This window comes from Marmota marmota, unplaced genomic scaffold, assembly GCF_001458135.2.
Source record: "Marmota marmota marmota unplaced genomic scaffold, marMar, whole genome shotgun sequence".
Taxonomy (NCBI): Eukaryota; Metazoa; Chordata; class Mammalia; order Rodentia; family Sciuridae; genus Marmota; species Marmota marmota.
This window is the reverse complement of record NW_026000164.1, coordinates 9,974,527-9,985,121: the sequence shown is the minus strand read 5'-3', so window position 1 is coordinate 9,985,121 and position 10,595 is coordinate 9,974,527. Positions and strand designations below refer to the sequence as shown.

At 39.6% G+C, this 10,595-nt stretch overlaps 1 protein-coding gene across 1 annotated transcript; it reads left to right on the top strand.

Moving 5' to 3' along the window:
* Positions 1–798: 798 nt before the first annotated feature.
* LOC107149113 (taste receptor type 2 member 3-like) lies at positions 799–3,079 on the top strand. Its single transcript, XM_015493881.2, has one exon. It carries the CDS (start codon positions 1,912–1,914, stop codon positions 2,863–2,865), a length of 954 nt encoding a protein of 317 aa, XP_015349367.1. The 5' UTR covers positions 799–1,911; the 3' UTR covers positions 2,866–3,079.
* The last annotated feature ends 7,516 nt before the right edge of the window (positions 3,080–10,595 follow it).

The following is a 10,595-nucleotide window of genomic DNA, read 5'->3' as shown; positions in this document are numbered from 1 at the left end:
TCTGATTTTGCTGTCTAATGTCTTCCTTGAGACTACAGATCATCTGAAGCATGTAAATCCTGAATTCTTTATCTGACATTCCATCTGCTACAGCTATTACCTCTTCTAAAGTTGAGTTGAGCTGCATTGCTTGTGGTCCTTTCTTTCCTTGTCTTTTCATACTGCTCCCGTTTCTTTCTGCTTGGTGAAACTGTTGTGTTATTGAATTTTCCCCCTATATATTTATATTGCTCTTGTATAGTTGCAAAGTCTCCCTTGCAGGGGCGGGCGGCGGCTGTGCTCCTCCTCCAATTGGGGTGATCTGTCTATCTTGCCGACGGGCCGCTGGGCCCCTTCTCCAGGTCGCGTGGTCTGCCTACCTCGTGGGCAACGGCTGGGACCCTCCTCCAATAGGGATGATCTGTCTACGACGCTGGCAGGCCACTGGGCCTGTTCTCCATGTTGCAGGTCTGCCTACCTTGCAAGCGCAGGCGGTGGCTGTGCCCCTCCTCCAATTGGGGTGATCTTTCAACTAGGCCGGCATGCCACTGGTCCCCTTCTCCGGGATGCGCGGTCTGCCTACCTTGTGGGTGGCAGCTGGGACCTTCCTCCAATTGGGGTGATGTGTCTACCATGCCGGCAGGCCGCTGGCCCTGCTCCGCTGGTCGGTCGCACGTCTGCCCACCTTGCAGGCGTGGGAGGCGGCTCTGCTCCGCCCCTCCTCCAATTGGGGCGATGTGTCTACCACGCCGGCGGGCCGCTGGGCCTGCTCCGCCGGTCGGTCGCAGGTCTCTGTTCTCATGTAATGTGAAAGAGATTGTAAGATAAGAAAAAAATCTCAATCTATAGAACCTAGAGTATGAGAAAACTGAACAGGGACAAGGGTAGATTGTAGGATAATCCCTGTCACTGGAGTAAGGTCTAGTTACTAGACTCCAGAAACAAGGGATTCTGACCTTATTGTGATTCCACTGCACAGAGGTCAGGAAGCAGGTGGGCCAGGTTCTCCTATTGGCCTGAGAAAGCAAAAGGCGATGAATGTGAGCTGTGTTTATGCCTGAGTGCTCTCCAGTGCTCTTGGGGTGTATTTTATACAACATGGTGCCAATATTGCTGAGGTTTGCCTCTCTCAGTTGAGGGATTCCTTGGCATCTGTTCAGATCAGACTATATCTCATTGAGATTTATCATCTGCTACTCTGTGATGTCCTTTTGAGGAGACTTAAAAGTGTCGTTCAGTGCATAATGTCCATGCCCTCTCTGCTTTGTGTTTTGATGGCATTGATTCCTTCTCCATCTACCAGACATTGTTTCCAAATAGTCTTGATCACAACTTATTGGTGGGTTTTAAAATCAATTTTGTGAGACACAAGCATATTGAAAGATATAGACTAGCATATTATTTTACTCATTTTTTTTGTTTATTATTTTATGATGGATAGTGCTTTGTGGGAGAATTCTGATGTTTCCCTTCTGTTTGTATGTCTCTGAGTCCTCCTCATAGGAACCGAGGCTTTTCATGCTTCTGAGTGATTCTTTTGGCTTCCTTGATGTTTTCTGTGCTGGGTGGCTCCCATCCCTGTGCCCTTTGAAACTGAGTCCACTTTCTCCATATTCTTTGTGACCCGGATGTCTTCCTTCTGGGTGACACTGGACACTACTCTATTTGCATTTCAGCAAAGAGCTGCTGAGTTTAGGTTCATAGATTGAAGTGACAGTGCATGTCATCTGTGAAGAGAGCAGAGCAACCTGACAGAGCCAGAGAGGACTCAGTCAACTGTGCTGAATGGCAGACTAACTTGGGCAGAGACCACAGACAGGTACAGCGAAGCAAGCTGTAGACAGGATAGATTCTCAGAAAGAAACTTGAAATCAGCAAGGAAACTACATACATCCACAGAAAAGCAAAGATCGGGGCTGCCTACTTGCTGAAATGATGGGAGCCGTTGAGGGGGTGTTTCTGGTTCTGATGATCACCCTGTTCATTCTTGGAAATCTGGGGAATGGTTTCATTGGTTTGGTCAATGGCAGACGCTTGTTCAGGAGCAAGAGAATCTCTTTATCTGACTTCATCATCACCAGCCTGGCCCTCTCCAAGATTGTTCTGCTGTGGATTTTCTTGATTGATGGTGTTTTGATAACATTCTCTTACAAAACGCATGATTCAGGAACAGTAAGGCAAATTATTGATATTTTCTGGACATTTACAAACCACCTAAGCACATGGCTTATCACCTGCCTTGGTGTCCTCTACTGCCTGAAAATCGCCAGGTTCTCCCACCCAACATTCCTCTGGCTGAAGTGGAGGGTTTCCAGGGTGGTTGTATGGATGCTGTTGGGTACACTGCTTTTGTCATGTTGCAGTATCATGTCTGTGATCAATGAATTTAAGATCAATTCTGTGCTCTGTGGAATTGATAGCACAGGTAATGTGACTGAGCACTTCAGAGAGAAGAGAAGTGAATATCATCTGATCCACTTTCTTTGGATTCTGTGGCACGTCCTTCCCTTAACTGTGTCCCTGACTGCCTATGTTCTGCTCATTCTCTCTCTGCGGAGACACACATGGCAGATGCAGCAAAATTGTACCAGTTCTAGAGATCCAAGTACTGAGGCCCACGAGAGGGCTACCAGGATTATCCTGTCCTTCCTGCTTCTCTTCCTACTTTATACTCTTTCCTTTATAATTTTGTCATCCAGTTGTCTCCTACCAGATACTAAAGTGGCTCAGATGATTGGTGAAATATTTACAATGTTTTATCTTGTTGGCCACTCATTTGTTCTCATTCTGGGGAACAACAAGCTGAAACAGACATTTATGGCAATACTCCCTTGTAAGTCTGGTCATCTGAAGCGTGGGTCTAAGGGACCTTCTCCCCATAGTTAGCAGAGGATGCAGGATGGAGCCTGGGAGTCCTTAGGCCTGGCTCAAGACTATAGGTCTCCTCTGAGCCTACCACAGATCTGTTTTGACAATCAGTAGAAGAGAGACACTACCTTCTTCACCCCTGATTTTACCTGGTACCAATTGTGAAAGGAAGACTTCTTTTCTGAACATATTATAGTTTTGGAAGGGGAAAACAGTCTTTGGGACATTTCTGACTTTAGCCCATGTTATCTTGAGTTGGAGAGTCAGTGCCTTATATATTGTTTCTAATCTCTGAAATTAGTCTCACGTTTCATTCATATAGAAGCAAATACAGAAAGTATCTTCGTAATTTGTAAACTTTCTTTTCCTGGATACAGCTTTTCTATTTCTGCTTGAGGAGAAAAACTTTGAAGGCTAGGTTCAAATCTATATTTTGTGGTGTGAAAAATCACCATGAGTGTGATAATATACCAAGGGATCTAACTTCATTCAAAGACATACATACTCATCAGCCCTAACCCAGGACAATTTCTGGTGCAACAGTGAGACATTTCCCATCCTACTATGTTCATTACTGACCTATAAATACTGAAACTGGTAGTTGATACTTTACCACTAAGCTACATCTCCAACCCTTTTGATTTTGAAACAAGGTGTTGCAAAGTTCCTGAGGCTAGCCCGGAACTTGTGATCCTCCTGCCTCAGCCACACCATTTGCTGTGATTACAAGCCATACTACTGTACCAGCCTCTAGCTCATTTAATAAAAAATCGATGACATGCCACATAGTCAATTAGGAATGTTCATCCAGCTTCTTACTAATTCATATCCCTCCACCAGTATTTCTCTAATGAAAATAATCTGGTAATAAATATCTTTAGACACATTTTTTTTGTGTGTTTGTGGACTTATTTCTCTAAAATTAGTGCCAAGAAGTGGAATTGCTGGGAGGAAGGGTATATACACTAAAATTGTGAAAAGATAATGCCTAATTGCCTTCCAGGTATCCATACTTGCTGGATCAATTTTCAATATAGCTTGGACCAAATGAGATGGTCAGACTTTTTAGCTGTTGCCCATCTAATAGGGGAAATCAATCCCCCAATTTACAGATGAAGACATTGAGGATTAAATGTTTTAGGGACTTTCCCTAATAACTGGTAAGTGGCAGACTGGGGATTCTATGTTGGAAATGCCCAACTCTGGAGAGGACATGCCACAATGGACACTGTGCTGTGTGTTCAGAGCATGTCTGGTGATGCTGGCAGATAGTCCGTCGTCTCCCCCTCTAAGTTTCAGCCCTCTCCATTAGCTCTTCTTTCTTGGGGAAGAGGGGGTTACTAGGGATTGAACTCAGGGGCACTTGATCAATGAACCATATCCCCAGTCCTATTTTATATTTTATCTTTAGACAGGATCTCACTAAGACTTAGGGCCTCACTTTTGCTGAGCCTGACTTTGAACTCCATGATCCTTCTGCCTCAGCCTCCCTAGCCTCTATGATTAGAGGCAAGGACCATGGTGACTGGCTCTACTTGCTCTTTTTAATCACAGATCACTTTTCCCAAAAGCCAGTCCCTCAGCATCTCTACACAGTTTCCTCAATTCTGGATATCCATTATTTTATTTCTTTTTGCATTGTGTATATAAGTTGTGCTTTCCTATTATAGAAAATAGAGACTAGGAATAGATAATGTAATGATCATTGATTTTTATAGAATTTTACGTGTCCATTAATGTTAGTCATTATAGATAAGCTTTTCTTTTTAAATCCTTTTCACATTTATCCATACAGTAAACCTAGTTATATAAAAACTCAAAAATAAAACAACTGTATATTTCTGGAAGTTTCCTTGAGCTCTAGATTTACTTTTTAGGACAAAAGTCAGTTGGCTGTTATGATAGGATATTAAGCTCCGATGCTTAGGAACTGGAATGGGATAAAATGGGCATGCAGAGTACTTGCTTCTGCTCTCAGAAAGAATGCTGCCCTTGAAGAAGCCAGGCCTTCTCCTCCTTGGTCACTTAGCTGTCTTGACTCTACTTGTCTATCTCCACAGCTACAGTCAGTTTTATGTGCCAGGTCTTTGAGTTGGATGGACGTAGAATTCTAGATATAGAACGTCAGTTTTACATTGGTACAGACTTTGTCTGTTTTTGTTCTTTCCTATGTCCCTGGTGACTAGAACACCACCTTATCCATAGTAAACACCCGAGGAATATCTTTTAAATGATTGTTTAGCAGTGCTAATTAGTCTTACAACTCCACTTTGTATCATAGATAAAGAAACTGAAACCTAGAGAGGGGCAGTGGCCTGCCCCAGGTTTCACAGAAAGCCTGTAGCAGTGCTGTAAAAACCATTGACCAACTTCCTGACTCTTGATCCAGAGCTCTTTCCTTGCCATGGTGCTGCCCTTCTAAAGTTCCAGCTTTTTCCTTCCCGCCTTTGAATCCCATCCCTCTTTCTACATATTTTCTCTGCCTTTTTTCCCCCCTTGTTTGAATTCATTTCTTTTGGTTCAGTTCCAGGGTATCTGGAATCCAAAGGATGATCCTTGATGTACCTGGTACATTTTTTCCCACTTCTTATCAGATTCTAATCTACTTTCATTTATCTATTCTCTCTAACAGGTTTGTTTTTCTTACCCAAGACTCTGAATTGAGGTGTATGATAGACACATGAGGTTGCTATTCATCATCTAGGAGAGTAAGGACTGGCTGTGTCACTGTGAGTTGTATGAGGTAAAGGACCATCTTTTGTGTTCTAAGGATGATAATATCCATTCTTCTCAAATAAGAAAGTTCTTCTTGGTTATATTTTTAGCAGTAGTAGAAGTTTCCTTTATGTCATTCCTATTTTGTGTACACATCCTTTGTGAGCAATCATAATGATAATAACATAATAACATTACTAACACTGTACTGGGCTTTCTTTTATTAGGCAGTTTTTTTTTCTTGAGATGGAGTATTGTAGGCTGGCCTAGAATTTTCAATAATCCCATCTTGGCCTCCTGAGTAGCTATGATTATAGATATACACCACCATCCTCAGCTTCAGGCATTCTTATTTATAGTTCATTATCACATTTGATTTTTTTTTTCAGTCCTGGGGATTGAACCTAGAGTGTTGTGCCACTGAGCTATGTCCCAGCCCTTTCCTTGGCCTCCTGAGTCACTGGGATTACAGGATGACACTATGCCCTGCTTCTCATTTGATTTTAACAGAAATGAGGATAATTTTATCCTCATTTTATAGGTGACAAACCTGGAGTAATGAATTCCTCAAGTTTATCAACTGGCAAATGATATAGATGGAACAGTCCCAGATTTTTTGACTCTAAGTTTTGTGTTCTTTCCTATAAACCTAAGTATTTCATTTTAATATTTGTAAGACTTCATACTAGAATTAGCCTGTGGGATGCTTATTTATGAATATTTTTAAACACATGAAATAGCTAATATTTCAAACTTTGTATTGGTGGTGTGTCTGTTTGCTAAGATTCAAAATCACTATAGATCAAATATTCTATGATTAGTTTTCTTAAAGATATAACAATAGCCAATATTGGAATCAACCTAATCCATTAATATCCATAATAGATCAGGTTGACATAAATATACAAATAAATATACAATGGTATAGTATTCAGCTAAAAGTAGGATAACCCATTATTTGTGAAAAAAGGAATGAACCTGCAGGACATCATTCTAAGCAAAACAGGCTAGGTATAGAAAGACAAATACTGAATAACCTCACTGACATATGGAATTTAAAAAATTAGACTCAGAAGCAGAGAATAGATGGGTTACCAGGGAATGGGACTGTGGGGGAAACAGGATGGTATTTATCAAAGGCTATAAAGTTTCCCATAAGGCAGGGTGAATAAGTTCTGAAGATCTAATATACAGTGTAGTGACTGCAGTTACAATACTGTATTATCCACTTGAAATTTGTTAAGAGAATACATCTTAAATGTTCTCATTACCCAAGGGGGAGAGAGGGAGGGTGGAGGGGGGGGAATACTATGAGGTGATGGATATGTTAATTCACTTGATTGGGGTAATAATTTTACAATGTATACATATATCAAAACATCTCATTGTACACTATAAATATATACAAATTTTATTTGTCAACTATTCCTCAATAAAGGTGGAAAAAAATCTTGCATTTTCCAGGTAACTTTGGGATTTGATTTCCTTCTTTCTCTATAAATAATTAGCAACGACAGGTGTGAGGCTGCTTTGTGTTTTAGCCAAGAAAACAAATCTAGAGGCAAATCTATGCTCTCGACTTGATTCCTATGTAATTGGATCTTTGTAGTTTGCATTCTCAGAGTTGCAGCTGATCCATGTGCATGTGTGTGCACACATGTGTGGGCATGCAGATATTAATAACTTTCAGTTATGCCCTGTGACGGTATAACCTAGAGATTTGAAATGTTAAAATGTGACATGAGCCTGACTAAATGATTCAAATAGTACAGAAAGGTAGAAAATGAACAGCAATATTTTTACATTTCACTTGCCATTTTTACTCCAGTCAGACACAATCATCTTTTGTTATTATTTTAGTTCTTCTGTTGGTTATTTTCACAACTTAAATAATAAGATTTTACTTTGCTTACTTGGTTAAATCAACTTTGAACAGTAGCTTTTGAATCACATTCATGATGGTTTGGGGATTACATCATTTTTCTTCTCCTAAATTTGTTTTATTTATCATTCTCCAGTTGTTAGTTTTATAACTTTAAGTAGTATGTTTTCAACTCTACTTTTTTAAGCCATGATGCCTAATGCTATCCATAGAGTCCTAACAATGTAGAAGGAAGAAATTAGCACACCAGCTCTCCTGCACTTCTCTCTGATTCCAGCTTCTGTCTTCTGTTGTATCAGTTGTTGTCCAACGTCATATGGCTTAAGGAGAAACTAAATTTATTGGAAGGATATTAGCTTTCTCGTAGAATAAGTGGAATGGCTGGGTAATCAATCTCAGAATGAGAATCAAAACGGGTAAAACAACGGGAAATAGAGCAAGTCACTCTATAGCGACTGGTACTGGCTCCATCACTGACATTTCAGCTGTCAGCATTGTTTTCGTGATGCTGCCACTGCCTTTGCCACTGTCTTTTTGAGTTATCACTCTAAGATTCAAATTCCTGAGTGTTAGTGTTTTGATCCTGGGGTGAGGAAAAGTCTGATTCCCTTTTGACTTCTGAAATTGTATTTAAATTAGGTGCATTAAAATACTCAATCATTGGATATAGCAACAGAATGGATGCAGCTGATGGTGAACTGAAGTTCAGCTCAAGGAACCCTCAGAAGGTGTGAGGAGGCATTAAAGAGATGAGAAACGAAAATGCAAAGGAAAGCAATATGGCATGTAGAAATAAAAGTGGAAAATCTGTGTAAGTGGAGTCCCAGAAGGAGATGGAGAACCAAAAGCAAACAACAGAAGGAATGATATATTTGAGGAATTAATGACCATGAGTTGTACTGAGTTGAAGGCAAAAACTCAAGCTTCAAGGGTCAAAGTGCACCAAAGAGGACATGTAAACTGGAGAAAACTCATCACACTTTGACACATTATGGAGGAATTTAAGGATATCAAAGATAAAGGAAATTTTACAAAATTTTCATGTGACATAAGAGATGGAAAATCAGGTTTACCTTTCTCAGCACATTGCAGAAAAACAAAATTTTATATTACATTTATTCTTACTTTCAAGCATCACCAAGAAGAAAAGTTTTTCTGGCTAGTAACATATTTTATTTAATTATATATGGGGAGTTAATGATTAAAATTATAGTGAAGGCCTAGTGGGTTATTTATTGGAAGGCAGTGAGCTAATTCTTAAATAGTTGAAAAAAAATCTTGAAGCTCTAAATGATTTTGAAAGAGTATGATGTCACACTCAGAAATGTATTAAAGGAGACAATGTTGCATATAGTTGGAAATAATTCTGGATATAGGGATTCAGCTTGACCTGATTGCAGCCATATTGAGTCATAACTACCAGGACTGCCCCCAAAATAACCCTGGCTGGTTTTCCCCACATAGTCTCCTGGCATACTATAAATATACCTTTAAAAGTGGTATGTGAATCCATATGCAACAAAATGAAATTAAACCCCTATCTCTCACCATGCACAAAACTCAACTCAAAATAGATCAAGGACTTAGAAATAAAACCAGAGACCCTGCATCTAATAGATGAAAAAGTAGGCCCTAATCTTTATCATGTGGTATTAGGCCCCAACTTCCTTAATAAGACTCCTGTGGTGCAAGAGTTAAAATCAAGAATCAATAAATGAGATGGACTTAAACTAAAAAGTTTCTTCTCAGCAAAAGAAACAATCTGTGAGGTGAATAGAGAGCCTACATATTAGGAGCAAATCTTTACCCCTCACACATCAGATAGAGCACTAATCTCTAGGGTATATAAAGAACTCAAGAAGTTAAACACAAAAATAACAAATAACCCAATCAATAAATGGGCCAAGGACCCGAACAAACACTTTTCAGAAGATGATATACAATCAATCAACAAATATATGAAAAAATGTTCATCCTGTCTAGCAATTAGAGAAATGCAAATCAAAACCACACTAAGATTTCATCTCTCTCTGGTCAGAATGGCAGCTATTATAATATAAACAACAATAAGTATTGATGAGGATGTGGGGGGAAAACACACACTCATACATTGCTAGTGGGACTGCAAATTGGTGCAGCGAATATGGAAAGCAGCATGGAGATTCCTTGAAAAATTGGGAATGGAACCACCATTTGATCCAACTGTCCCTCTCCTTGGTCTATACCCAAAGATCTTAAAAACAACATGCTACAGGGACACAGCCAGTGCAATATTTATAGCAGCACAATTCACAATAGCTTAACTGTGGAACCAAACTAGATGCTCTTAAGTAGATGAATGGATTAAAAAATGTGGCAAATATACACAATGGAATATTACTCAGCAATAAAAGAGAATAAAATCATGGCATTTGCAAGTAAATGGATGAAGTTAGAGAAGATAATGCTAAGTGAAGTTAGACAATCCCAAAAAACCAAATGCCGAATGTTTTCTCTGATATAAGGAGACTGATTGATAGTGGGGTAGGGAGAGGGAGCATGAGAGGAATAGATGAACCCTAGATAGGGTAGAAGGGTTGGAGGCAAAGGGAGGGGCATGAGGTTAGAAATAATGGTGGAATGTGATGGACATTATTATCCAAAGTACACGTATGAAGACATGAATTGGTGGGGATATATTCCAGAGATATGAAAAATTGTGCTCTATTTATATACTAAGAATTGTAATACATTCCGCTGTCATATATAAATAAAAAATTAATTTAAAAAAGAGTGGTATGTGGAGCTCTATGGCCAGACCTGGTGCAGTTGGCCCAAGTAATGTGCCTAAAGTCTTTAATATTAGCTTGAGATACACCAGATGCATTCTGTTGAGATGAAATCACTTTTGTCCTATTATATACACCCCTACTTTTGAGCATAAGACTCCTCCTCATGGTCTTACATGCTGTCAGTAAGTCCCCAATAAGATGTACTCTATACTCTTGAGTTTATCTGCTTCTTTTCTTCAATTTCAATGGAATTTTGGGGTTGGTTATCATATACTGAGACCAGGTTGTTTTGGAATACTGGGGAGGAGGCAGGGAATGTAGCACAAACAAATGATAGTGCTACAAAATTTGTTTGTTTGCAGCAAAGGAAATAGAAATTA